The following is a 27,527-nucleotide window of genomic DNA, read 5'->3' on the forward strand; positions in this document are numbered from 1 at the left end:
GCAAAGGTAGCAATTCCTGAGCAGTTGTACCGAATGTCATGTATGTTTGACAGAAACTGTGACGGTCACAAAAACTGAGAGGTGTCACTTAATGCCTATACACCGGCCCGGGCTCCGAGACGCGGAAGTAGCCTCAGGCCGGGGGGGCGGGGCCAAGCAGCGCCCGGTCTGAGCTAAGCCCTGGCGCTGGAGTCTGGTCGGAGTCACGGACCTGCTGCGCATGCGCGGTCTGACGGGCCGCCCCGTTCTACTCCGCCGCGGTCGGGTTTTCGGCGGGTCCCGCCCATCGCTCCGCGCGCGGGCAGGGAAAGGGACCAGACTGCGCCGCGGTTCCTGCGCATGCGCCGCGCTCCCTGAGCCGCGAGCCGTTGTGAGAGGCCGTTGGGACCGTTACTCGCTGAGGGGTGGGGGAGGGGCTGGGTATTGGGGCGCGCCCGTTGGGGGTGGGTCCAGCTGGGCGATGGCCTCTCCCGCCGCTGCGGTCGCCCCCCCCCCCGGGCTGTTGGCGCTTCCTGTTGCTGTGAGGGGGCTGCAGAGTGTGCGGGGGGGGGGATTTGAACACAGGGTGGGGAGGGCCCTGCCATGAGGGGCACAGCGATGGGGGGGCGGGGGAGGCCCAATGGAGACCCTGCTGGGGGGGGGGGCGAAGCTTTTGGGGCTTTTTTGATTTTTAAATTTGATGGTTTTTTTTGTCCTCAGTGCTGATGCCTCACGCCTCCCCCCCCCCCCCCCCCCCCGGACCTGCCCCTCCATTGCTGAGCTCAGGAGAGTGACACGACCCTCAGCCCAGAGGCAGCCATGGCTGCAGAGAGCTCTGTGGAAAGTGTCCGGGAGGAAGTGCCGCGTCCCGTCTGTCTGGAGGATTTCACAGCCCCTGTCACTCTGGAGTGTGGGCACAATTCCTGCCAGGCCCCCCTCAGCCCTCAGGGCAGAGACACTGAGCAGCAGGAACCCCTCCAGCCCAACCGGCAGCTGGCAAACATGGTGGAACTAGCCAAGCCGCTGAGTTTCCAGTCATCAAAGAGAGCAAGATGGGACGGGGTGTGTGGGGAGCACCAGAAGGCTCTGAAGCTGTTCTGTGAAGCGGATCAAACTCCCATCTGTGTGGTGTGTGACAGATCCCAGGCTCACATGGTGGTGCCCTTACAGGAAGCTGCCCAGGAGTACAAGGTACAGAGTGACTGTCCAGTGTGATGGGAAATAACATTGGGTTTTAATTACAGGCTAATTTCACTGACTGTTACCGGCCACAGATGTGAACCAACCAGTGTAAAGCAGTGGTCTCCAGCCTTTTAAAGTATCACTTTTTGAATTTAAGTGCAATCCAGGATCTACCTCAAACCCAAATACCCTTGCCCCACCTCCTTTGTGACCCTTTTCTGGGGCCCCATCTCTGCTCACTGCATCCCTTCTCCCTTCCCCATCCTTTCTCCCTTTCATCAAGCAGGGGGCAGAGGGTTGGAGTGCAGGAGGGGGTTCACACTCTGTAAGGGAGTTTGAGCTCAGGGGGCTCAGGGTTAGAGAAGAGGCTTGGGGTGCAGGAGAGGTACATGACTAGAACAGGGATTCAGGATACAGGCTCCAGCTGCACACTGCTTACCACAGGTGGCTCCTCTGTGGTGGTGTAGTGGGGCTGAGGAAGGCTCGCCCCTGCACCACTCTCAAAAGCAGCCTACAGACTCCCTCTGTTTGTGGAGATAGAATGCAGGGTGGGAGAAGGAAACAGCTCCAAGGCAAAGGGCAGGAGATGTGCAGCAGCAGGGAGAGGGGGCAGCTGAAGTGCTGCACTTGATAGTCTCTTAGCCAAATCAGTCAAGATCACCTGTCAGAGGCTCCAAGATCTACCTGTAGATCCCAATCTTCTGGTTGGTAACCACTTCTGTAAAGCCTTCATGATTAAAGAGATGCAGTAAAAAGTAAATGTTCTGGCTTTGTGGCAACTTATGTCAAGTCTTTACAGATACCTGATGTGGGAAATGTTTCTCTGAGGCTCTAAATCCTTAAACCCAGCCCTCACTGGTGACAGGAAGGGTGTTTGCACAAGGGAAGGTGTTAATAATCAGAGAGGTTTAGATTACAGGAGCTACAGGCCACTCTGTCAGTGATCTGCCTTGGGACTGGAGAAGGGGAGGTTACAAGCTGTTACTGATTGGATGAACAGGAATAATAAGCTGTCATTTGCCTTACAGATCTCCAGTGACCCTGCACAATACCCAGCACGGGGAAGTCCCTGCTCTGAGCAGGTCACAGTCCAGTTAGACAAACTGTGGAAAGGGAAGGTGGGGCAGCAAGTTGCTCATAGTCGCCAAACAGATCAGGGATAGAGTTTGGTCCTGAACCCTGGTCCAATTGATAGACTGCACTGCTCCCTGTCCCTCAGCATCACTGAACAGTGATGAAGTGTGGCTCTTAGGAGAAAAAGATGCCTCGATAAAGCCCTAGGCTCAGCAGGGAGAAGAGGTTTCCCACTGGGATGCTGAACTTCAGGGCTGCTCCATGAGGGGTTAAAGTCTGATGCAGCAGCTGGCACTAGATGAGGTTGCTGGGCTGGATGCTGTGTGGGGCCCCGAGCGCCTTCACTCCACCCATAGCAGGGTTTCAGGAAGCACGGGTCTATGCCAGGCAGAACTGGGATTCAACTGGATTGTAGCAAGAGTTCAAACTGGTTAACTGATGAGCTAATGTTTATCTGTACCAGTTACTGGTTAAACTCCCCACTGCCCCTAAAGTGCCCACTTGCCTCTGGCAGCTGATGTCAGCCTGCAGCTGCCGGGAGTTCCCATTGGCCAGCAGTTCTTGTGGCCACCCCGGCAGACCTCGCAAGAGATCCCTGGCCCCAGGAGAGCCCCTTTCCGCTACCAACCCTGCCTGTCAGCCGGTTAAAAATACTGTCACTGATAAAATTGTAATCGGTTACGTGATTAGTATTATTAACCACCTGCATCATTCTTTACGAAGGTGCCACCACCGATCTGTCCCCCATGCTTGTAGGTGTCCTGCTGCATCCGCAGTCTCCTCCTGTGTATTTTTCTATGGACAAAGCCATGTCCAGGGCTGAGTCCCTACTGGACAGGGGCAGAGCTCCACAAAACTGGGACTCTCCTAAAGGCAGACAAATAGGCTCCCAACATCTAATGTGGTTTGCCCTCGTGCTTATATCTGTTTCTTCAGGAAAAACTGGAGACTCATTTGAAGACTCTGAAGGAGGAGAGAGAAAAGCTGCTGAGAAGGAAAACAACAGCAGAAGGGAAAAGCCAGGAGCATCTGGTAAGTGCTTGTGGCTATGGACCAGCAGGGACTGGCAGTGGGAGGGCTGTGTTAGGAGGCAGACTCCTGTGTGGGCTTGGTGAGGTTGGGCTTGTTTGCGTTTCTCCTGGATTATGAATCGCTGGCTGTAAAAAGGCCTTGAGCATCCATGTCAGTGCATGAGTGCAGCTGGAGAAATTAGATGAGGCGGTTGTGAGGTTCCAGATTGACACTGTCAGGAACCTCTCTGTGCAGATTTCCCGTATCAGCGAGGGGATCGGGGAGCTGGAGGGGACATGTCAGAAGCCAGCAAGTGAAGTCTTGCAGGTGAGACTGAGGGACAAACATCCCAGCTCCTCACACAGGGAAGAGGGGCTCCTGAATCACAAGTGCTCAGTCCCAGTTGTCAGATCTCAGTGTAACACCTTGTGCATTGCTGCCATGTGAATGACTCTTGTGCTTTGTAGAGTTACAGGCACAGATCTATTAGAGATGGCAAAGCCCCATTCACTCAGGGGATCCATGTTCCTGGGGCCAGGGCAGGGCCTCTCTTCCCAGGTTTTCAATATCCCTTCTCAGAGGTCCCCTGTGTGTGTCCAATGGGGCTGAGATTCTTTTCTGTGTTTTTTTTCTAGGATGGCAGAAGCGCCCTGAGTAGGTACGTGGCTCTCACTCCCCTCACACTGCACAGAGCAGGGAAAAGGCTTGGAGCGGATGTTAGCACCACATCTCCCTAGAGCTCTGCAGCCCGATGTTAGACATGAATATCTCTGACGCATTTAATTCTGAGGGTCTCATCCTCGCACTTTAGACTCTGGAATTCCCCATTCAGGATCAAGTGTTTCTTAGAGCTGTCACCTCCCTGGGGATTGGTTGCCGCAGGACTGTGGGGTGGAACATGGGCCTGTCACTGCTGGATACTGAGCACATTCAGCCCAGGACAGCAGGGATCAAGAGTCTGTCCCACTTGAGGGCCGTTTGGAGACCTGTGTGGAAGGAGCTGGGTTGAGGGGAGCTGGTGTCTCAGTCTAATCCCTACTGGACAGATTCCTTCAGCCCTTCACATGGGAACCTCCTGTCCCTCAGCATCTAGAGGCCAAGGAGTGAGTTGGCCATGGAGACTCTATTCCCCTTTGCACCCCCAGCCAGTCTTCCCAGGCCAGAAGTGAAGAACAGAAATGGGATCTTTGAGGGGAAGGTTGCATGGCCATGGGATGTGTTGTCCCTGTTCTCAGGCTGCGAGAATTGGAGGAATTCTAACTCCAGGCCTGTTAGAGCTGAGACTTACTAGCCAGAACTTATCAGCTGCAAATGACATACAATCACATTGAATTGTTTCTGTCCAGGTGTGAGACGGAGCAGTTCCAGCTGCCGGAAGAGATTTCCCCTGAACTAGAAGAACAAGTCAGAGGTTTCTCCCAGAGAACGATTGCTCTGTCGGAGACTCTGAGGGAGTTCAAAGGTACCTGGAAGAGATGGATGAGGGGAAAGCGGTTCAAGTATCTGAGACTATTGAATCTGGCCTCTGAAGCCAAACTTCCCCTGCCTCAATTCCCACGTGGAGAATGACGGCCCCAACACACTGCTCTCTTTAGAGACACTGAGCGAACAGACCCAACTGCTTGCAGATAGAACCAGAGGTTTGCAAACACTGAACCTCCCATTCAGAGATCAAAATGGCTAAGTTACTGTGATGGCCACGTGTTCCGCCACCACAGCTCCAGTTTATGACAAGAGGCAGTAAGTGAATGGGAAACCAAGTGGAAGGGGCTGAGGAGGGAAGAGTAAATCTCATTTTCAGCTTGTCTCTCCTGGGACAGGTGTGAGGCTGCAGGGATGTTGGCTCCATTGCTGGAAGGTGCCCGAGTGAGAGAGGAAATGAAAGTTTCAGACTCTTTCATACTAAATACCTGAGTGTGTCTCTTATAGAATTGAAATGCAGAGTTCAGAGTGGGACATTGTTATGAATAGGAGAGCCTGGAATCTCACCTCTCTTATCCCTTCCCCCACTAGACACTCTGCCCTGTGCACTGGAGAGAGCAAGAGGAAAATCCCTTGGAGCTTTCAGACAAGGTGAGTTTGCTGGTGGAAATTCTTTAAGTGATGTGAGAATTCCTGTGAAAACATCTTCATGGGATTGTCATTGGAGTTACCAACCAAACCCAGTGACCACGGTGCACACAGCCCTAAATCACCCAGTGATCAGTGAGGAGCCCCAGGGGTGCTGCATGGGGTCCTGTGGACATTTGGAGAAACACTGGTCTATAGGTTTGTGATGCTAAAGGGGTGAAGTTAAAGCACAAAACGGACGGCACCTTCAGGCTCAGATTTCACTGCTCAGTCAGTTTCAATATAAGGTTGGTTTCAAACAATAAATAGGCTGAAAGGCTCCTTCACCCAAACTCCCTCCTAGACCCCTCTATCTGTCCTGTATCCCAAACCGTTACCCCAAGCATCCTCCTCCTCCCAGTGCCCATCCCGGATCCTCCATTTCCTGCATTTATGTCACGGAAGAGTGCAGCTCTCAGCCACTTTCCATTTGGCCACCCCATGAAAATGAATTACCCACCCTGTCGAGTGGATACGGCTCAGTGAGAGCCAATAATTGAAAGGTGAAGCCAGACTATTTTAGACAAGAAAAGAGGCACAAATGTTTGATAGGGAAGCGGTTTAGCTGCTGAAACAAATGAACAAAGAGCTGGTGGATTCTCCCATCTCTTGATGTCTTCAAATCACTGGGGGCTTTCTAGAAAATACACTGTGGGAAAACAGAGCTTTGTGCCTGGGTAACTGGACTAAGTGTAATGGCTTGTGCCACTGAGGGGGTCAGACTGCATAACTGAGGATATCTTCTGAATCTTAAGATCTCATCCTGCAAACACTCAGCACAAGTGTTTAATAATAAGCACACGTATTTAATTATAACACCACCATTCAGATGCTTACCTTCACTGATTCTCTATTTTGGAAAGGGATTATAACGTCTCTGAGATGAGAGCAATGTTTATGCTGCAAATCTGTGAATGAAGACTAAGGCTTTCAAATACAACAGCCTACATTTGGCTTATGTCCATGTTCAGGCAGATGAATATGTGGCTTGTTATCAGAAACACTGGGTGCTGAGAACTATATCCCATTGTTGCAGATGCAGTAATCTTTTAACTCAAGCCAGGTGCAGAGAGAAATGAATATGGTTTTGGGATCTAAATCCCGTGCGCTGTTAATGGAATATCTAGACTAAGATTCTACCACTGTGGACAAAAGTTTAACACGTGTGTCACGTCACTAGGGACAGAGTGTGGGGAGAATGGGGGTGTGGAAAGGATTAAAGCCCCTTCTGAAATGTCTCCAATTCACCTTCTCCCCCTGCCAGGCTGCAGAACACCCATGTCTGTCTCTAGCTCAGCCCCTGGCCTTCAGAGCCAGGGACAGGAAATGGCTGTGGCGGAGCTGGTTAGCTTCCAAGAGGTGGCTGTGTATTTCTCTGAGGAGGAATAGGCTTTGCTGGACCCAGGCCAGAGATCCCTCTACAGGGATGTGATGCAGGAGAATTATGAGGCTGTGAACTGGCTGAGTAAGGATTCCTGTCCTCTCGGGTATCGGAAGCTGGGTGGGCTCTGGAGTAGCTGGGTTGGGTTTGGTTCAATATCATTCATTGTCTTTGCCCCCAATATCATGAGTATCTGCCCCAATAATCCTGGCTCTTCTGTGAAAGACTGTCCCCTCCATACTGCCTCCCAGGGAAAGCAGGTTGAGGGACGTAAGAGTGGAGCTGCTCTTCCCACAGTTAAGGTCTCAGTGCGCTTCCCCCCCTATCTTGCCCATCTTGTGCCTTGACTGGAGGTGTGAGTAGAAAGGCTCAGGCAGGAACAGCAGGTACTAGAGGTCTGGGTCTGGCTCTTGGTTTGTCTGATCTTTGTGCCTGCAGGTTCCCCTTGTGGCAGTGGGCTGAGCCAGTATAAGGTGGGTGCAGTTCCCTAAGTCCTTTCTGCCTGTAGCTAATCTCTGTGACATGCTGTTCTTGTCAGTGACAGGGGCTGGATGCTGGGGCTGAGGGAGGGTGGGTGAGGCAGTTCACGCTCTGTGAGTATTTTGTCCGAAGTAGCTCTGTAGTAGAGAAACGTGAGCAGAGCTCTTCTTGCATTTCAGGCACAGGTTGGGTTTCCTTTCAAGAGTTCAGCTTTATTCTCTCTGGGGCTCACTTGCCTCTGTGTGCAGTGGAGATAAATCACATCATCTGTGTTGTGTTTTTAGAGTGAAATATTTTCGAGTAGGGACTTTTTCTTCCTGTGTGTATGTCTGGCTTCATGCTCAGGAAACCTGTGTTCAATTCTCTGGCCGTCACAGTCTTCCTGTGTGACCTTAATCAAGTCCCTCAAACTCTCTCTCTGTGTCTAGGCTGGCAAAAACTTGCCAGCTGTCTACACTGGCCGTTTGAATTTGTGCAAGAACACTGACTATCTAATGTATGATTGTCAGCTTTCTTGCGCAGATACACTGATGCTCTCGCTCGGGGGAAAAAGCCCTCTTGCACAAATGCTTTTGCGCAAGAGGGCCAGTGTAGATAGGTAAAAACTGTTTTGCGCAAAAAAGCCCCGATGGCGAAAATGGCCACCAGAGCTGTCTTGTGCCAAACCGCGTCTATATTGACACATGCTTTTGCGCAAAAGCATCCGTGTCAATCTAGACGCTCTTTTCCAGAAATGCTTTTAACGGAAAAACTTTTCTGTTGGAAAGTATTTGCGGAAAATCATTCCAATCTAGACGCAGCCTCTGTGTGCAGTCACCTCTCTCTTTAATAGCTATTAAAGAGAGAGCTGTTTCTCAGAGCTGGGAAAGATACCTACATTAAAGAGTGATAATGCTTAGCTTCATATGTGCACCCCAATAGCACAGTTAGGTCCTGATTTACACCAGAGTTCCCCAGTGCTGCTGTGATTGATAATTTTTCTTCCCACAGTGACTGCAATGCCATTAGAATTTCTGCTAATGCCACAGAGCGTTGTTATGGCTGTTCAGTGTGGCTCTTTCTGGAGCTCTGATGCCAGCAGCACTGTCAGAGCCTGCGGCTTATCCATGCAGCACAGCTCAGGGTTGCTGCTAAGAAAGATTCAGGCTCCATTTGGAGGCTAAGGCACTCGGCCAAGTTTATTGTGAAAAGGAGCAGGATGCTAGTGTCCCAGCTCCTTAGGCACAGGTATAGTGAGACTTGTCCCAACCCAATAACGGTACCAATAAGTCAGCAGTGAGAATGCTGCCCCTCAGCCAGCATCAACATGCCCCTCTTGTGACTTCTCATACATTGACACAAACAAGATGCATGTTCCATGTGTTCTACCCCCTTAGCCTCCTGCCTGTTTATTTTGAACAAAACATCCGTATCCATTATCCCCTCATCCCGCTCTTGTGCACAAGGGTCAGTGTCTTTCTGAGCCATCTCTTAGGACTGTTTTTCCAGCTACTGTGGAGATGTGTGTTGATTGGCCTCTTCCTGCTCAGGAATGCGCTTTCCTGGTTAGTTGGTCCCCAGTGTTCCACCATTCTGCCAAAGCCCAGCCTGTTCTAGTTCAAAAAGAATGGACATACACAGCTGCAATAAACCTTTTGCGAAGTGTGCTGGGTGCCATGTCAATGGGAATGTTCTGATGTGATGACTGATTATCTTATTTAACAGCAGTAGCACAGTGATCTCCATGGTCATGTCCCAGGTGGATCTTCTGAACAGAAAATGAAGTTCCAAGAAGGGGTGGGCCAAAGCTGAGGGAAACACACTCACAAGGTGTAAAGGTGATAGATTCAGTGCAACCCTGGAGGGGCACCAAATCAAAGGCCAGGCTGGCCACAAGAGCCAGACTGGGAAACCACACAAAGGCTGCTGCTGGCAGAGTAGAATGGAGGTTGCAGAGGGGGAGCTGAGCAACAGTCACAAGCACCAGGGAAGCAGCACGGCCCAGCTCCGCCCTGGCTTGCCCCAACAGAAGCCCAGCGCCACCCTGGGCAGCCATGGGAATGGCAACTGTTGTGGGCAGCTGGCAGGGCCCACCCATACACAGGCCGTTGGGATCAGGAGTGTGACACATAGGCAGGGCGTGAAGCAACCAGCCAAGGATTCACTTAGATGCTCAGGCAACTTCCTCTGCCTCCTCCTGGCCCAAGTAGAACATCTGAGCCAAAGATCAGGGCAAGCCCAGCCCACCAGCCAGGGGTTTTGTGGACAGAGCTTGGGGAGCTAGACATCTGCGGGGTCCTTCATCTCCAAGTTCTAGTGACCTGCCATGTGGCAGCTGCTGTCTGAGCCCTACCTGGGGACCTTGGTGTCACACCTTCATGCCCTCACTAGAGCTCCCCTTCTGAGCAGTGTGTTCCTGTCCAACTGTGGGATTCCGGGCGGATAGACCGGGCTGTGAGGGGGTCTGAGTTGTACCCTAGAGAGTGCAGCAGAGCGCTTAGCTGCCCTGGGGAATGAACTGGGCCATTCCCAAGATGGGTGAGTGATGCATCTTTACTGCAGGTGAGTGTGTCCTGGGATCTTGTACCAGCCAGAGCCCAGTCTCTGCAAGGTGGGGAATGGAGCCTCTCTGGGTCGGTGACTCGGATCCTGGCTCTGAAAGCAGGAATGGCAAAGACCTTAATGAACAAGATCAGCACTTGGTTTTTTGTTCTTCAAACAGCATTTCCAGTCTCCGAAACTGATGTGATCTCCTGGGTGGAGCAAGAGGAGCTGCGGATCCCAGATCCTCCGAGCTGTGAGGAAGGGGAGATCATCAGCAACACCCAGACAGGTGAGCAATCAGTTAAACTGACTCAGAAACCAATTTCTGTCTCCTTATAGCAGATGTAACTTGTGTGTTTTCATGAAGTCTGACTGACTGTTCAGCTTGTCTTCAACTCCAGTAAGAGTGTGGTGGGCGAGGAAAGGCTGGGTTCTCTTCTCTGTGGACAGGTTGTGAAGGAGGACAACGAACTCAGCTCATGATAATTTGACCATTATTTGAGCGTGTGTCCCCTTTTCTATTCCTCTTTTAGAGTTTCCTTGCAGTTCATCGTGGAGAATAACTCCTGTCTGGATCATTCCTCTATTCCAACAGGTGACGGGACACTGACTGAGAACCATGAAAAGAGTCTTCAGCAGGAAGAACTGGAGCAAGTGTCTCCATGTGGACTATTATTGAGACGATCTGAAGGATATGTTTTCCAGATACGTGAGCAAGGAGAGAGCTGTGAGAGTCAGCATAGCCCAGAAAAGCAGCAGGGAAATCATCTAGGAGAGGGACAGGGTACCTCCAGGAGCACACGGGAGAAAAGAAATACAGAAACCGTCCAACAGGAAATCCCCCATCAACAGTCACCCTGCACGTGTAGTGACTGTGAAACTCTTACTGAACATCAAAGGGTCCATACGGGAGAGAAGCCCTTCAAGTGCTCTGACTCTGGGAAAAGCTTCAGTGAGCACTCACACTTTACAAACCATCAGAAAATACATACAAGAGACACACCCCATAACTGCTCTGACTGTGGGAAAAACTTCAGTACAAACTCACACTTGGTTATCCATAGGATGGCTCACACAGGAGAGAAGCCTTTCAATTGCTCTGCGTGTGGGAAAAACTTCAGTCAGAAGTCAAACCTTGTTACCCATAGGAAGAGCCACACAGGAGAGAAACCCTTCACTTGCTCTGACTGCGGGAAAAACTTCAGTAGTAGCTCATACCTTGTTGCCCATAGGAGGAGCCACACAGGGGAGAAACCTTTCAATTGCTCTGACTGCGAGAAAAGCTTCAGTCAGATTTCAACCCTTGTTAGACATAGCAGGACCCACACAGGGGAAAAACCCTTCTACTGCTCTGACTGTGGGAAAAGCTTCAGTAGTAATGGAGAACTTATTAACCATTGGAGGATCCACACAGGAGAGAAACCTTTCAATTGCTCTGACTGCGGGAAAAGCTTCAGTCAGAAGTCAAACCTTGTTACCCATAGGAAGAGCCACACAGGAGAGAAACCTTTCCATTGCTCTGACTGTGGACAAAGCTTCAGTTTAAGCTCAGACCTTGTTAGACATAGGATTACCCACACAGGAGAGAAACCCTTCAGCTGCTCTGAGTGTGGGAAAAGCTTCAGAAGAAGCTCACACCTTCTTAACCATAGGAGGACCCACACAGGAGAGAAACCCTTCACTTGCTCTGACTGCGGGAAAAACTTCAGTAGTAGCTCAATTCTTGTTGCCCATAGGAGGACCCACACAGGAGAGAGACCTTTCAATTGCTCTGACTGCGGGAAAAGCTTCAAAAGAAACGCAGACCTTGTTATCCATAGCAGGATCCACACAGGAGAGAAACCTTACAGTTGCTCTGACTGCGGGAAAAGCTTCAGTCGCAGCTCAAGCCTTTTATACCATAAGAGAACCCACACAGGAAAGAAACTTTTCAATTGCTCTGACTGTGGGAAAAGCTTCAGTCAGTGCTCCTGCATTACTAGCTATCAGAATACATACAAGAGTGTCGCCTTATAAAAGCTCTGATTGCAGAAAAGGCTTCAAACACAGGTCAGACTTTGTTAAAGATTAGACAGTCCACAGAGGGGAGAAAACCATTCAGTTATTCTGACTGTGGGGAAAGCTTCAGTCAGAGCTCAAATCTTCTTAGCCTTTGGAGGAGCCACAGAGGGGAGAAACATATAACCTGAGTTCCCTTTAAGCTGCCTGGCCAAGTGGCTGTGGTCTCAGAAGACCTCTCTGGAAGGGCCTCCTGGGGTACTGACCTGGCCACTGCCACTCACCTTTCTACTCTCTGGGGCTTCTCACCACCTGGTCCTGCTGGTTCAGCTCCTTAGTCTCCCCTGAGCTGAGATTCCTGCCCCCACCCCCGCCTCTGAGCAGTGCTACAGATGCTGAACCTCTTCAGGTCTGAGGAGAGAGCAGTTTAGGGCCCAGCTTCCTGGGATAGCACTCCCCAAATGGGATCAAACCCCAAAGAATGGGGTAAGCCCCATTTAGTAATGAAAGGGGAAAGTGCACACCGATTGCTCCCATAGGTAGTAATTGTTTACACTGGGCTTGATAGTAAGTAAAAGTGGTTTTATTAAGTACAAGCTCTGTGAGTTAAGTAGTGATAAGTGAGAACAGGCAGAGCAAAGCAGGTTACAGACTCAAAGGTAACAAACAATGTTTTGTTAGTGCTCCACTGAAACTTCAGTACAAACTTTTACAAACTCCCCCTAAAACCTCTTTCCCAGCTACCCCTCCAAACCAGGGCTCTCCCCCACCCTGGGGTCTTTGGCTCCTTCCTTCAGATGCAGCCTGGTCAAAAGACCAAGTCTTCCAGGTGGATGTTATTTCCAAATAATGGCTTGCGGTGTAGACATGCACTGTAATTCCGAAATAAGGCTGCTGTGTAGATGCACCCCAAGGGTCACTGACCAGTGGCCTGGGCTCCCCATACTCAGGAATCCCAGTGTGGTTTCTGTGGTCCTAAGTCCGGCGTCTGAGGGCTGCAGGAGAAAGACCTGGTGTGGACAGGGAAATCCCAATGAACCTCCCAGCAGAGTGTGACTGGTCCCATCTCAGAGCCCTGGTTCCGTCTCTGGGTATAGTTCCTGCTGGGCTTTTCTGGACTACTCCAGATCATTTGTTCATGTGAACTTGTGTTTTTTTTTTTTAGTACAATGACATATAGAACTTTTTAACTAACACAGACATGTAATGAGGCAAGAAATAAAGCAGGTTTAGCCACTGCAGAAGAAAAGTAAGTTTATTTATTTCCTAGATTCTGAGGCTTAAAAGATTTCCTTATGTTTCACTCTTATAAATGTGAACGTGTTGAATAACCTACCCTGTGTTGTGGGTTTTGTCTCTCTGTGAAGGCCTTCGGGTCATGCACTTTGATCTCTGGTTAGTTAGATGTGCAGACAGCACAACACAAATGAGAACGTAACAGAATAAAAGCGGCGAGGAGTCCTGTGGCACCTTATAGGCTAACTGAAGTGTTGGAGCATAAGGTGCCACAGGACTCCTCGCCGCTTTTGCAGATTCAGACTAACACGGCTACCCCTCTGATAATTTACCAGAATGTTCATTGTATTTTAACCATATGCTAGCCTTTGCCACAAGCTCTGTGTGCAGTTTAAGCAATGACAATGGTCAGTATATCTCAGTGGTGGGGCTGGAGCAAAGGAAGATGGGGGGGTGTGACAGTTGCCCTGACATGGTGACATCCCCCCCACCTCCCACAGATGCCCCTGTCTGTAGGTTTCTAATCTCCCAACCAAAACTCTCCAGGCCAGGTACAGCTGAGCTGGGCTAGCTACAGCCTGGCCACTGGGCTGCTATCTCAGTGCAGACATACCCAGAAAGATTCCTTTTGAGTTGGTGTCTCAGGGAGTCTCTCCACTTTCCTGCCCCCCATATGTGAGTGCTGCTCTCTGGGGGTGCCTGGGAGAGTTGGGCTGGTTGCAGGGTTCTTGCACCCTGGGCAGCGGGCGCGTGCTGCATGCACATCTCTGCCCCAGGGTGGCAACCTATGGGGGCACCTGATGCGGCATCCCTTACCCCTTCAATCAGGTGCTTTCATAGGTTGGCACCCCTGCTAGCCCATGCGTTAATCCAGCCCTGGCTGGGGTGCAAAGTGCCAGGCTGAGGGGGGTGGAGATGGGGACAAGAGTTTGTCTTTGTTTCTCCTTTGCAAATAAAGCAGATGGTTAGTTTCTCCCACTCCTGAGCTATGTCTACACTCATGGCTTCTTGCACAAGAACATCTTGTGCAAGGGTTCTTGTGCAAGAAAACATCCACACTGCCATCTGTGAGCTGTGCTTTTGTGCAAGAGCGCCCATGGCAGTGTAGGCGCTCTCTTGCGCAAGAAAGCTCTGATGGTCATTTTAGCCATAGGGCTTTCTTGCACAAGAAATCCCTGCCGAGCGTCCACACTCCCCTCTTGAGTAGGAGCTCCTGCGCAAGAGGGCTTACACCTGTTAAAAAAGAGCGTCACTCTTGCGCAAGGAGCCCTCTCTTACCACGCGGTACTGTAAATTTCCTTGAGCAAGAGCAGGCAGGCAGTGTGGACACTCTGCTGATTCTTGCCCAAAAACGGCTGTACTTGTGCAAGAAACCACGAGTGTAGACATAGCCCTGGTGTCCTTTGTTCTGTAGTAACTGGCTCCCACCATCCCATGGCTACTACCGGAGATCCCCAACTGGGAACCCCTCTTCTGGAGGCTGGGGCTTGTGCCGTTCTATGCAGGAAATCCAGGGCCGGATTAAGGCATGGGCTAGCTGGGCAGCTGCCTGAGGCGCCTGATATAAGGGGTGCTGTGCAACCCTTACAGCTGATAACTGCCTTCAGGTGCCACGCGCCCGTATTGCAAGCTGCAGCAGCTCCCACCAGTCACCCTACAGCGGCCGCCCAAGACAGGGGCTGCGTTAATCCCCACAGCACTACCCAGCAGCACCCTTCCCCCCACGGCTACGAGGCCCTTGCACGGTCAGGCTCGGTCTGCTCTCTGTGGCACCAGGCTGAGCACCAGCAGCGGTGGCCAGGCAAGGCACATGCCTCCGGCCACCGCCAGCTCCATGCGCCCTCTCCCACATTCCGGGCAAGGGCTGGGCCATGCTTGCGCCCTTCCCCAACGCAGGGTACAATTAACCTGACTACCCAGGGTGCTGGAATGGCTCTGTCTGGCCCTGAGGAAACCCCCTCCGAGGGGGAAGCAGGGATGTTGCTGTGGTGTCCCTGAGAACAGTCAACCCACTCTTCTGTTGACCCAGCGGGCAGCAGCCTCTGGCTCATTTCACCTTCCTCACCTGGGCGGGGACATGGCTGGGAGTGAGGGTGTCCTGTTTCTCAGGGGGTTCTGACCGGTGGGCTGGGACCGGGCTTGGCAGAAATCTTTCCCAGAGACACACAGGCTGGAAAGATGTTTGTGGGGAAGCATTTTGTAAATGTCGATGGATGTAAACGGTTCCTGCAAGTGAGGGGTTTGAAGCTTTCATTGAAAAATTTCCTCTGCCTTTTGTTTCTGCTCCCTGGTGTTATCCTATTTGTCTGCCATGCAAAAGGTCTGTGTCAAACCCAGGTGGAAAGAGCCCCCCCTCTTTCTTCATTCAATTCCTTCTCTGCACCCTCAGGCCCACTCCAGTCTCTCACACAGCCCCAGCTGCTTTGCCTTCTGCCCCGGTGTGTACCCTTCCCTGGCGCTATAATACCATGGGAAGGGATCCTTTGCCAGCTTCTTAACTAGTAGCTCATTTAGGGCATGTTTACACAGCAGGGCAAAAGTCAAACTAAGATACACAACTTCAGCTACTTGTTTGTGTAGCTGAAGTCAAAATAGCTTAACTTGGCTTTGGGTGCTATTGACAGGAAGAGACCTTTCCCTTTGACTTCCCTTACTCTTCATGATATGGGGGTTACTGGAGTCAGAGTAGGAAGCCTGCCAACTTGTACTTAATTAGAAATAACAGCTTGCTGTGTAGACAGGCACTTTATTTCCAAATAGCTCTCCAGTGCAGACATGCTCTTGTTGTCCCATCACAGAGCTGATGCCAAAGGACAGGAAGCTTCAGAGTGCTGAAGGGGAGCAATCAGATACTGAGAGGGGTTTTTTTCCCCCCCTTTTTTCTTGGTTGGGGGAAATTTGTTTCTGCTCTCCTATGAGGCTGGACATGTCAGTTAGTGTCCTTCCTCCTGGGTTCTATTAGAGAAATCAGAGACTTTTCCTACCTGAGAGCTGGAGAAAGCTAAGACTGAATTGCCTTGTATGTAGAGAATGTAACTGAAGGGAGGGCAGTGTCTAGCATGGGGCTTGAATCTATGACTCTGAAATTAAGAGTCACATACTCTACCAACTGAGCTAGCCACTCTGTGTGCAGAGTCTCTCCCACAATACCCTCTCACAGGATAGAGGATCAGCGTGTTCTCAAATGCTTGATTCAAGGCTCTGTCCTGTCCCCAATGGGGTGCTCTGGTCTGTGTGGGGAGGCCTAGGCACACTGGCCTCTTTTACCACAAGAATGGCCCCATTTCAGTCTCTCAGGTAACAGGAGAAGAGTTGGTAGCAGCAAGGGAAGGTCCCCTGAGTGAAACCAGGCAGAAACGCCATGTCTCACGTTATGCAGCAACCCTTTCTGCCCTGGCAGGCACTGCCCCTTCTCGCACTGGCCTGGGCCTGGCATCCCTCTCCTACCAGCACCACAGAAAGCCCCTTGGCATGAGCCTGGGAAAGCTAGAGGCCTCAGTCCTGTTGCCTCTGAGGGGCTTGTGCCTTGGCCTCCTCTGCCCATGGCGGCCGGCTCTCCCGGCTGCCCCCTGTGCGCTGCTGGCCAAAGGAGGCAGCAAGGCAGGAGTGGGGAGAAGAAGGAAGTCCCACTGAGACCGACAGCTCGGGCTTAAGCCTCCAGCCCCAGCACAAAACCTTCAGCCTGGCCTCTGTTGCTCCCTCCTCAGAGGGGAGGAGGAAGCCCTGTTGCCTCAGGCCGGGGGAGGTGACAGGAGGCCTCCTCTCACAGCCTTACGCTTTGCTTCCATGCTGGCTAGGGTTGCCAGGGGTCCAGTTCTGAACCGGACTGTCCAGTATTTGAGCTTTCTGTTCGGGAAGCAAACTGAGAAAGTATAAATGACGAAATAGAAATGTCGGGTATTATCTAAATAAGCTGGAATGTAGATTGTGAGGTGGTGTCAAGTGAGTCCAGTATTTCTGTGGAACCATCTGGCAACCCTAATGTCGGCAATCGCAGGGGCCAGGGAGCTCCCAGGCTGGCTGCAGCCTCAGCCACTTCGTGCTTCATGGCCCAGGCCCAGGCAGTCCAGGTGGGTCTCTGTGGGGCCCCAAGACATGTTTGCTGTTGTCCAGGTGCAGGGGGCCCAGATTCTGCAACACTCACAGGCCCTACAGGAGGGGTCTGGTTTGATGCTTCACCTCACGGCCCGGCAACAAGCCCCCAAACTCCCGCTGTGCTCTGAGAGCCCTGTTTGCTGTGTGAATTCTGTGGGGCAGGTTATGTCAGGCCTAGGCACAAGCAGGGTTCAGAACCAACCCACAAGTAGGTCCCTGCTCAAGAGGATTGAGCAGTGTCCTTTGCCAGCAATGTTAGTCTAGCCATATAAGTGTCCCACTCACGTGCCCAAACTTTCTCCATACCCCACTCACAGTTGCTGCCCTTGCTCAGGGCAGATAAGATCTCAGGGGTGGTTTTCAGTCCCAGGGACTCCAACCCAAACCCTGAGACCCAGGGGTTTATAATCGAGAGGATCAATGTTTGCTTCACTTTTCCCTCCCCCCAGCAACACTAAATCTCAAGGCCAACTCCACAGTCCCAGCGGCTGGGGGAGATGTGCATGTTAGAGCCTCTGCCCACTGAGCTGTAGCTTTCTGTGCCCAGGGAGCCAGACATCACCAGGGCTGGAGGGAAATGGGGAATGGCTGCACTTCGGGAGGTAAAGGTGTTGTCTGGGACCATAGAGTAGAACAGTTTCACCAGACTTTCTGAGGAGGGCACCATGGCTTAGCTGGCTAAAGTGCTTGCCTAGTAAATAGGAGATCTTTGGTTCAACTCCCAGTGGTACCTTGGTGTAGCCTTTGCTCACATTTTCTTATGTCTTCCTGGGACACAGAGGAGTCCTCCCCTGGCCACCCATAGAACTGCTGGTTCAGGAAAAAGCTGATTGGGGAGGAACATTGGGAAGAAGGAAACCACAAGCCTGGAGCGGGTACAGAGGCTACTGTGACTGGTACTGGCAAGGCAGGGCTCTTGCTGCAATTGCTGGGACAGAAAAGCCAGCAGCACATGCCCTTGTGATTCCCTCCTGTGGGTGGGGGGTCAGCATCCAGAGATCCTGCAAGTGCCAAGCTCCTACAGCTATAGTAGCTGCTCCACTGGTGCAAAAGGCCTGTGCACAGTACTTATAAGGCAGTACTTGTGGAAGACATGCTGAGGTTGTGAGTTCAAACTCCCCTGGAGTAATGGTTTCTACTCCCTGCTGCTCTTGCCCCTTCCAGTGAACGCTGTGATTTCAGTGGAGGGTCTTTGTTGCCCATTTTCTCCTCTTCCCTTCAGCCATTGGAGAAGCTCATGAACAGAGACAAGCTACTTTGTCCCATTTCCCACTTCTTTTCCTGGGCTGACCCAGTGGCTGAAAGGGGCTGCGGCTGCTGACGGGGTGGGGAAGATGTGCAACAAGACCCTGGCCACCCAGCATTCACTCTGATGAGGCCATAATATGTGCAGTGGGAATTTTCACTTATCCCATCCTCTGGGGTGGAATCCCAGCTCCCCCAGCGTTCACTGCAAGGCCTGGGTTCCCAAACTGGGGCGGGGGATGCTCCCCCGAGTAGGCATGAAGAAATTTCGGGGGGGGGGATGAGGTGACCCAGCTGTTTTTTTTTCTTTTGTTCCTCAAGTTTTGCTGCTATTTTGGATATTTGCTCAGCTTCCTTGAAGTAGTTGCTAAAGTAGCTCAGTTGGGAGAGCATTAGACTGAAGATCTAAAGGTCCCTGGTTCAATCCCGGGCTTTGGCAGAAGCCTTTGCCAATATGGCATAGTCTGTTTTGGCATCTCTCCATCTCTGGTAAGCAAACATCTGCAGTCAGAGTTCAAAGCTGAACCAAGAGGCAGGAATTACATCATAAAGATGATCATATTTCAGGGATAGAAATGAGAAAGGGGATTTCATGACACCTCAGAGGTTGTTGACACAGTAGAACAGGGCTCTTGGCTTTAGCTGCTCCCAGCCTTGCAACTCTGTTTTTAATTCCATGCCCCCAGAAAGGAACAGTAACAGAGCCTGCCTAGGACTAATTCTGAGGCTTTCCCATATGGAGGACACACTATTTCTGTTTTCTTAGACTGTAAGTTATTAAGTTGATTTAAGCAATTTCAAAATAGTTTCCAAGTATAGACATGCCCTTATAGTCCTGGTCTTCACAACATCCGCTGGCAAGGAGTTCCACAGGTTGACTGCGCTTGTGTGAAGAAATTCTTCCTTTTGTTTGTTTTCAACCTGCTAATATCATGGCGCACCCTTAGTTCTTCTATTATGGGAACAAGAAAAATACCTTTCCTTATTTACAGTCTCAACAACTGCCATGATGTATAGACCTCTATCTTATCTCCCCTTGTCTCCACTTTTCTAAGGTGAAAAGTCCCAGTCTCTCCTCATGTGGCAGCTGATCCAAACCTTTCATCATTTTTCTTGTGCTTTTCTGAAGTTTCCAATGCCAAGGTCTGGTTTTTTTGGGGGGCAGGGGATAAGGCAACCACATTTCCAGTCAGTGCTCAAGTTGTGGGCACTGCGTGGATTTATAGAGATGTAATATGATAGTCACTGTCTTCTTGTCAAGGCCTTTTAAAATAATTTCTAACATCACATTTGTGGCTGCACAGGGAGTGGATGTTTTCAGAGATCTCTCCAGCTGTGACTTGTTGTAGCATATTCGCTTTCATTTAGTATGCGTGTTACTAATTGTTTATACTAACGATGGCAGCTGATTCAAACTTTCATCATTTTTGTCGTGCTTTTCTGGACTGTTTCCAATGCCAATGGCAGCTGCCTGCATGAAGCCCTCCCCCCTCCTCCACTCAGGCTCTTATTTCCCCAGGCACCTGACATCTGCAGCCTGTGCAGGAAAGGAGCTACCTGGGAAATGTGCTGAGGTGTTGCCTAGGGCTCAGCCAGGTGAGTATCCCAGCCAGAGCCTGCCTCTGGCACCCCAGCCCCTCCCTTCCCATGCTGAAAGAACAAAGACTTGGCAGAATTCATGAATATAGAGGAGGCTATTTCCCCTGACTGGGAGCCCAACCCCGGCCGCAGCAGTGGAAGTGCTCAATCCTAGCCACTTGACAGACACAAACCTGCAGTGTTGGCTCAGCTACACTAGTCATCTCAGGTCACTTTCTCTCCCTTTCAGGACGTGGGTCCGTTCTCGGAGAAGGCGCGTGATGCCTGCATAGATGCTCCCCAGCACTTCTCCCCTGGCTGCACCCTCAGGGCTGGAGATGTGGACCTGCCCCTCTGCATCATGGGGGATGCTGCCTGCCCTTTGCTCCCAGGCTGATGAAGCCCTAGACAGGACACGTTGCCTAAAGCCAGGAACGTATCCCAGGTGACAGCTCACATTTTCCTAGGTCCTCCTGGGACACAGAAGAGGCCTTCCCTGGCCACCCATGGAGCTGCTGGTTCAGGAAAAGGCTGATTGGGGAGGAACATTGGGAAGAAGGAAACCACAAGCCTAGAGTGGGTGCAGAGGCTGTTGTGACTGGCACTGACAAGGCAGGGCTCTGACTGCAATTGCTGGGACAGGAGAGCCAGCACCACATGCCCTTGTGATTCCCTGAGGCGGGTCAGCACCTAGAGAGCTTGAGGGTGCAACCTCTGCAGCTCCTGCGGCCATGGAGAGTGAGGGTCTGTGGGCAGCAGGTGCTTCTCACTTGTGGTTTCCTTCTTTCTAAAACTTCTCTCCAATCAGCCTTTTCCTGAACCAGCAGTTCCATGGGTGGCCAGGGAAGGCCTTTTCTGTGTCCCAGAAACACATAGGAAAATATGATTAAAGGGTGTCAAAAGGCACCACTGGGAGTTGAACCCAGGATCTCCTGTTTACTAGACAGGTGCTTTAGCCAACTGAGCCATGGTGCCCTCCTCAGGAAGTCTGGTGAAACTGTTCTATTCTATGGGCCCAGACAACATCTTTGACTGCCAAAGTGCAGCCAATCCCCATTTCCCTCCAGCCCTGGGGGTGTCTGGCTCCCTAGGCACAGAAAGCTACAGCTCAGTCAGCAGAGGCTCTAACATGCTCATCTCCCCCAGCCGCTGGGGCTGTAGAGTGGCCTTTGGGGTTTGGCCCAGATGTGGGGAGGGAAAAGTACAACAAACATTAATCAGCTGGCTTATAACTCCCTTGGTCCTAGGGTTTGGGTTAGAGCCCCAAGGAGGGGGCCTGGCCTTCTTCAATTTGCTCCCTTCCTGAGGGCACAGAATTAACAAGAGAAGGTTTCTTAACCCCACAGCAATCAGAGTTGGCCAAGGAGTTAGCAACAAATTTTTTGTCAACATTTAAGTAGAGGCAAGGAAACCCTCAGGGGTGTTTCTGTGTGTTTGTAGACCGAGGTTCATTCAAGTGGTTTTTTTTTTTTTTTTTTTTTTTTTTGTGGACCTGCCCCGACCGCACCCCTAGAGACTCTGGAACAAAGAAGACACATGAGAAGAACCCAACTTTCTTCCTTTTGCTGTGACATGGATGGATCTAGCTCAGGTTTCACTCAAGGGGTCCATCTGCATGTGAAGTACCTGTGTAGGGATAACATATAAATGTATTAAAAATGATTCCCCCAAGTGGAAGTGACTCCCCATAATTTGTTCCCCACAACTTAAAGTGTTTAGATTTATTATTATTATTATTTGTTAAGATTGTTAAATGTTTAGATTTATAATTATTGCCCCTCTAGAATATAATTTGTTAGGAATGTAATATTAGGTCATGTAACTTAAAACTGTTAAAAATATAATACTATGTAGCCAGAAACAGCTCTTCTCTCTGTGTCCCAGGGCACACTCAAACTTATTGTTACACAATTGATGCCCATTCTCTTCAAAGCATTGTGAAGCAATTAACCCTAATCTCAAAGTGAAACATTGTAACTATAACAGTCACTAACTCAGCACTCAGAGAATGTTTTAAGAAATGCCACCCAGAAACCTGTGACTTTTTGTAACTACAACTCTTGTATATGTAAAGTTATTATTATACAAAATACTGTATGGGAAACATTAATTAGGGAATGTATGTAAGAGAGAGAGATTGCTTGGACGATGAATGAATGGTTTTGAGAGGTGCCAGCCTGAGAATGCAGCAACAAAGGGCTGAAGAAGGCGTCAGGTGCCAGGGCAACCAAAAGGTGTCAAGTGGAGAAAACCAAGTACTGGAGGCCCACCCTATGAGATCACTGACGAGCACCTGACAGCCACTCTGGACATGATGTAGCAATTCCCATAGACTGGCATAGGAAGAAATTCCTATAAGAACTGGACTAAAAGACTATGGAGTCAGAGTCCAACGTTCTGCTGCCAGCCCACCAGGAGCTTCAGATGCGCATCTGATCAGGACTTCGCTCCCCACTACCCTCACTTGTGTACAGAATACCTGGCCAGTATTCTGTCACAAGCAACTTCCAGGCTGGTAACTATAACAACTACAGAGAACCTGGATGAATGATTGAATGAATGTTTATATATATATATATATATATATAAGGGTTAAGTAGTGATAGGAATAAGTAGTTAAACAATGTTGTTTGCTTCTATCTTTTCTTTATTCTTTATTATTATCTTTACAATAAATGTGGCTTTTTGCCTTATCCCCCTCATAAGATCCTGCTTGCTTTTATTGGTACAACACCTGTGACAGCACCTGTGCGCTTCTGCCCCTCATCAGCAATGCCATATACTTGGGGGAGCACGTGCCCCGAGACTTATAGAAGGGACAACCTGGACTAGCCACCCTTGGTCAGGCTCCCTTCGATAGCTCAGCTGGCAGAGCGGAGGACTGTAGTGTGTGCTTGGCAAGTGATCCTTAGGTTGCTGGTTCAACTCCAGCTCGAAGGAGTGATTGTTTTCCCTCTGGCCTGGCCTTAGCAGAAGGCAATCAAGGTGGTTGCCTTGGGTCCATGTCTTCAGAGCTCTCCACTGCAATTGACAGAAAGATTGTGGGTACAAGCTGCCAATCACATTTCTTGGGCTGCGCAGGTTCTCTACACACAAAAGTTCTTTTGGAACAATGGCTGTTATTCCACAATAACACTGCAAGAGTCTACACAGCAATTCCGTTATTTTGAAATAATTCTGAAGTAACAAATGGCTTATTTCGACTTCTGCAAACCTCATTCTACAAAGAATAACGCCTGTTCCAATTAGTTATTTTAAAAAAAGGCCTGTGTAGCTGCGCCACTGCTGCTAGTTTGAACTATCCCTTCCCCGGGGCCATTCTAAGTTATTCTTCCTGGGGCTCTAAATCGAGGTAGCTCGTCTACACTGGGGAGCCTGCCTCGGACTATTCTGAGGTTTCCCTGCAGTGTAGATGTGCTAGTTTGAAATAAGATATTTTGTAATAACTATTCAAGACCAGCTTATTCCAAAATAAATGTGCCGTGTAGTTGAAGCCAGAAGAATGAAGCAGAAGGAGGGAAGCCAGAAGTGCAGAGGCCAGCCTGAAAACTCAGTATTCCATATGGCTACACACAGAAAGGCTACGTCTACACTGGCCCCTTTTTCGGAAGGGGCATGTAAATTTCACTAGTCGTCGTAGGGAAATCCGCGGGGGATTTAAATATCCCCCGCGGCATTTAAATAAAAATGTCCGCCGCTTTTTTCCGGCTTTTAAAAAAGCCGGAAAAGAGCGTCTAGACTGGCCCCGATCCTCCGGAAAAAGTGCCCTTTTCCGGAGGCTCTTATTCTTACTTCAAAGTAGGAATAAGAGCCTCCGGAAAAGGGCACTTTTTCCGGAGGATCGGGGCCAGTCTAGACGCTCTTTTCCGGCTTTTTTAAAAGCCGGAAAAAAGCGGCGGACATTTTTATTTAAATGCCGCAGGGGATATTTAAATCCCCCGTGGATTTCCCTACGACGACTAGTGAAATTTACATGCCCCTTCCGGAAAAGGGGCCAGTGTAGACGTAGCCAGAGATTTGTAGCTCAAAGCTGGAGCTGCTGTGGAAGGAGGTGAAGCTACAGAAGCTGACGGGGGACAATCAGCGGGCGGAGGGTTATTTTTTCTCCTCCCTGGGCTGATGTGGTGAGAACTGAAGAGAAGAAAATCCTCTTCCCTTCTCCTCAGAAGATAGAAAATGCAGCTTGTTCCTCTCTCTCTGGTTCTACTAAAGCTGGATCCCAGGACTAGACTTTTTCTTTCTAGAACCCTGGTGAAAGCTGAAAGTGAATTGCTTGTAGACTTAGAATGTGAGTTAAAGAAGGGCATCACCTAGCATGGGGCTTGAACCCATGACCTTGAGATAAAAAGTCTTATGTTCTCCCAACTGAGCTAGCCAGGCTCCACGTTGCAGTATACCCCCATCACAGGGCCATCTCTCCAGTGACAGGTAAAGAGGCCTGTTTCAGGATTTCTTTTAGCGCAGCAGCAAGGGGCGATGGAGGAAATCAACCCCCTCTCCAAGCTTTGTTCTCACGGCACCAAGTGTGCTGCAGAAAAAGCCCTTGTGTGTTAAAGGGAGTCGGGGAGCCCAGAGCAGAGGGATCCCCTCAACACACAAACACAGTCCCAGCCCCAAGACTCCCCCCATCCCGAATCCTGTGCCCAGACTTCTCTACCTTCCACATCCTCACCCCTGTCTTGCACAAGAGAGCGTCCACACTGCCATGAGAGCTCTTGCACAAAAGCACAGCGTGCATGTGGAAGTGTGGACGTTTTCTTGCGCATGACTTGTTCCACAAGAACCCTTGCGCAAGATGTTCTTGCACAAGAAGCCACGAGTGTAGACATAGCCTTAGAGATATATCTAAAAGGAGATGTTAATACAAAGTTATAGGAGAGTGATAATATTACAGGGAATTATCCACCGTTGTCTGTATATGCAAATATATATGCAAATATCTTCTTTCACACTAATGGGCATGAATACAAAGATTAAGGCAAGACTACACAACACACAGGCCCTATGTAAGTCAGTTCTGCTGATGTTAATAAAATTCAATATTTTCCCCATTTCCAACCATATGACAACAGTTTTAATGAGCAATGGCAATCCAGGAATTTAACTACTAAAACACATCTCAGCAGAAATTGCAGAAGAGGGTCTTGCGCAAGAAGGAGCTGTCTACGCTGCCCCTTCTTGCGCAAGAAAAACGCTTTTGTGCAATGCTGTTACATCTATTACCTTTCAGGAAGAACGGCATTGCACAAGAGGGTTTTTCTTGTGCCAGAAGGGGCCGTGTAGATGCTCCTTCTGGCACAAGAGCCTCTTCTGAAACAAATGATGGCTCATTAGGTATGTAAATGATGCTCAGCGATATTCCATGCTTAGCCTCATTTGCATATTACTCACGCAAAAAGCTGCAAGAGTAGACATAGCCCTAGGCAAGTTAGGCTGAGATGGGAGGAGGCTCCGCTGGGGTTGAGGCTCCTCAGTGGTGTCTTGGCAGGGACCAGGGCATGGCAACCACATAGGCCAAGGTCAATGGCAGCACCTCCAGCCTCTGGGACGTCTGTGGCCTTTGCTGCAAGGGGACACAAAACCAGGTAAGGTTCCCCCTGATGCCCAGATCCCCCAAGACCCGGCAGCCCCAGCTTGCTCCAACACCTTCCGTTCTCCCCACCCGCCCTGCTGGCCACACATGGCACTTCTTGGTGCGTGTCAAGCCAGGTCCTGCAAGGAGCCACCAGGGCAGGAACCAGCCCTTGGAGCTCGGCTTGCACCGGAACCGGCAGTTTCCCACCACATCTCCCTTGAGAAGAGGCGACCTGTTCCCCTTCTTCTACCTCACGTCTCCCTTGTCCCTGTTCCCTTCAAAGGTCTCTGCTGCCTCAGGACCTGCCTCCTCAGGGCGCTGCCCCTCTGCCACTGGGCTGGGAGTGGGAGACTCCACAGTCTCTGCACTTGGGCTGAGAAGTCTCACTGGGACTCGTCTGTTGATGGCGTTAGTCAGCCCGATGGCCGGCCGGATCCATTCCATAGCGCTGCTCAAGAGGGAGCTTTCCCAATCTCCACTGGTATTTCCTGGGGCTTTGTGTAGGGGGATTGGGCTTGGCATCTTCTCCACAGGAAATGCCTCTTCTTTGGAAAGCAGCTCCCAGGAGTTCATGGAACTTCTTCTTCTCAGCTTGGGAAAGGGACAAGCAAGGGGCAACGGGACAGGGGTTTATGTGATGATGACAGGGGTGCCAAAAGCAAATAAATTATTTTTTTGCCTACTTAAGAACCAGGGTGACAGAATGAAACTGGTAAGTAACCGAGTTAAAAACAAAGCATTTTTGCACCCAGTGGAACTCCTTGCCAGAGGATGTTGCGAAGGTGAAATCTACAAGAAGGTCCAAAACAGAACTGGATAATTTAATGCAGGAAAGGTCAATCAATGGCATTTCACCAGAATGGACAGGGCAAGTGTCCCTAGCTGATGTATACCTGAAGCTGGGAATGGAGGGATCACTTAATAACTGTCTGTCCTGAGGATTCCCTCTGGACAATGAAATTGGCTACTGTTGTGAGACAGGATCCTGGGCTAGTTGGACAACTGGCATGGCCCAGTCTGGCTGCTTTGATGTTCTATTTGTCTGTTCTTGTCCCCTCTGGGCAAGAGAGAATGGACCCCCCCCTCATCCTGAAGTGGACAGAAAATGGCCTGCGAAAGGCTAGTGTAAGTGAGCAAAGAGACTTGCTTTATGTGTCCCTGATGGTCTAGTGGTTAGGATCCAGCACTCTCACTGCTGTGGCCTGGGTTCAATTCCCAGTCAGGGAAACCAGCTGCAACTTTCCCAAAACTTGTCCCTAGTCAATCTCCTTCCCCCATGTTACAGCAGCTGAGACCTAGCATGGGGCTAACCCTAACCCCTCCCCCTTGGCTGGGCACTGCCTGGATTCAAGCCTCCCCAGTGCCAGCCTAAGGGGCTGAGTCCTTTCTTCTGCAGTAGTTCAACTAACTAACATTACTCCTCATTGGTTTCAACTAACTAACATTACTCATTTTTTGCCCTCTGTGCCTCCCTCCCAACTTCAACACACCCCAACACATCCCCTTCCCTTTCCCTCTCCCCCTCCCCCTCCCCCTCCCCCTACTGGTAACACAATCAGGACTTTTCCCTGTTGAAAGAACAAACTCTCTGGTTTTTATGTGGGGAATGTAGAACTGGGTAGGGGCTTGGGAAAGACCCTGGGAGGGGGAGGAGGCTGGGAGGAAGGGCTAAGGCTGGCACCTTCCTCTGATGGTCCCACTGCCTCATGTCAGGGGCCTCAGCAGCGAGAAGCGAGAAGCAGGGAGAAGCTGGTTCAGAGGAACTTGAGCTGCTGGGCCACTGAAGCAGGCCCCCAGCAGCAGCCTCTGTGCAGGACACACACGCTCCAGGCCTCCCGGTCATATTGAGTCTCCCTGTGTGGCTTGGGCTCCAGAGCCTGCCCCCCAGCTGGTGCCTTGAGGTAGCCACTGCAGCAGCAGGAATTTGGGCATCAGGTCCCCTGCTTTTGGGGACAGGAAGCCAGGCCCAGGCCCTTTTAGCCACTGGGGCTGTGCAGGCTGGAGCCTCCCCCTACCAGATCTCTGCCCTGCTTCCTGCAAAGCTCTCAGCCTTTTGCTTGT

The 27,527-nt window shown here is 50.5% G+C and overlaps 2 protein-coding genes and 4 non-coding genes across 6 annotated transcripts; 5 read left to right on the top strand and 1 right to left on the bottom strand.

Annotated features, from left to right (window-relative positions):
* Positions 1-636: 636 nt before the first annotated feature.
* On the top strand, positions 637-3,793 carry LOC149522910 (zinc finger protein RFP-like). Its single transcript, XM_089771189.1, has 3 exons — positions 637-1,170; positions 3,172-3,267; positions 3,502-3,793. Exons 1-3 carry the CDS (start codon positions 799-801, stop codon positions 3,691-3,693), a joined length of 660 nt encoding a protein of 219 aa, XP_089627315.1. The 5' UTR covers positions 637-798; the 3' UTR covers positions 3,694-3,793.
* A 749-nt stretch (positions 3,794-4,542) lies between these two features.
* LOC149522911 (uncharacterized) lies at positions 4,543-13,070 on the top strand. The gene is made up of 4 exons (XM_089771048.1): positions 4,543-4,708; positions 5,260-5,319; positions 9,918-10,028; positions 10,335-13,070. Exons 1-4 carry the CDS (start codon positions 4,558-4,560, stop codon positions 11,753-11,755), a joined length of 1,743 nt encoding a protein of 580 aa, XP_089627174.1. The 5' UTR covers positions 4,543-4,557; the 3' UTR covers positions 11,756-13,070.
* Positions 13,071-18,679: 5,609 nt separating this feature from the next.
* Positions 18,680-18,752, top strand: TRNAF-GAA (transfer RNA phenylalanine (anticodon GAA)). Its single transcript has one exon. It is a non-coding gene; the product is annotated as a tRNA-Phe (tRNA).
* A 2,040-nt stretch (positions 18,753-20,792) lies between these two features.
* TRNAT-AGU (transfer RNA threonine (anticodon AGU)) lies at positions 20,793-20,866 on the bottom strand. The gene has a single exon. It is a non-coding gene; the product is annotated as a tRNA-Thr (tRNA).
* A 1,875-nt stretch (positions 20,867-22,741) lies between these two features.
* TRNAY-GUA (transfer RNA tyrosine (anticodon GUA)) lies at positions 22,742-22,831 on the top strand. Its single transcript is given in 2 exon segments — positions 22,742-22,778; positions 22,796-22,831. It is a non-coding gene; the product is annotated as a tRNA-Tyr (tRNA).
* A 3,790-nt stretch (positions 22,832-26,621) lies between these two features.
* TRNAE-CUC (transfer RNA glutamic acid (anticodon CUC)) lies at positions 26,622-26,693 on the top strand. Its single transcript has one exon. It is a non-coding gene; the product is annotated as a tRNA-Glu (tRNA).
* The last annotated feature ends 834 nt before the right edge of the window (positions 26,694-27,527 follow it).

This window comes from Pelodiscus sinensis, chromosome 19 (assembly GCF_052426305.1).
Source record: "Pelodiscus sinensis isolate ZL-2025 chromosome 19, ASM5242630v1, whole genome shotgun sequence".
Taxonomy (NCBI): Eukaryota; Metazoa; Chordata; order Testudines; family Trionychidae; genus Pelodiscus; species Pelodiscus sinensis.

Bases quoted from the DNA above. Each gene is read 5' to 3' on its own strand.
- LOC149522911 (XM_089771048.1), top strand. From the start codon at position 4,558: ATGACATACAATCACATTGAATTGTTTCTGTCCAGGTGTGAGACGGAG. The intron at 4,709-5,259 runs GTACCTGGAAGA...TTCCCCCACTAG, and splicing joins GACTCTGAGGGAGTTCAAAG to ACACTCTGCCCTGTGCACTG. The intron at 5,320-9,917 runs GTGAGTTTGCTG...TTCTTCAAACAG, and splicing joins CCTTGGAGCTTTCAGACAAG to CATTTCCAGTCTCCGAAACT.
- LOC149522910 (XM_089771189.1), top strand. From the start codon at position 799: ATGGCTGCAGAGAGCTCTGTGGAAAGTGTCCGGGAGGAAGTGCCGCGT. The intron at 1,171-3,171 runs GTACAGAGTGAC...CTGTTTCTTCAG, and splicing joins AAGCTGCCCAGGAGTACAAG to GAAAAACTGGAGACTCATTT. The intron at 3,268-3,501 runs GTAAGTGCTTGT...CTCTCTGTGCAG, and splicing joins GGAAAAGCCAGGAGCATCTG to ATTTCCCGTATCAGCGAGGG.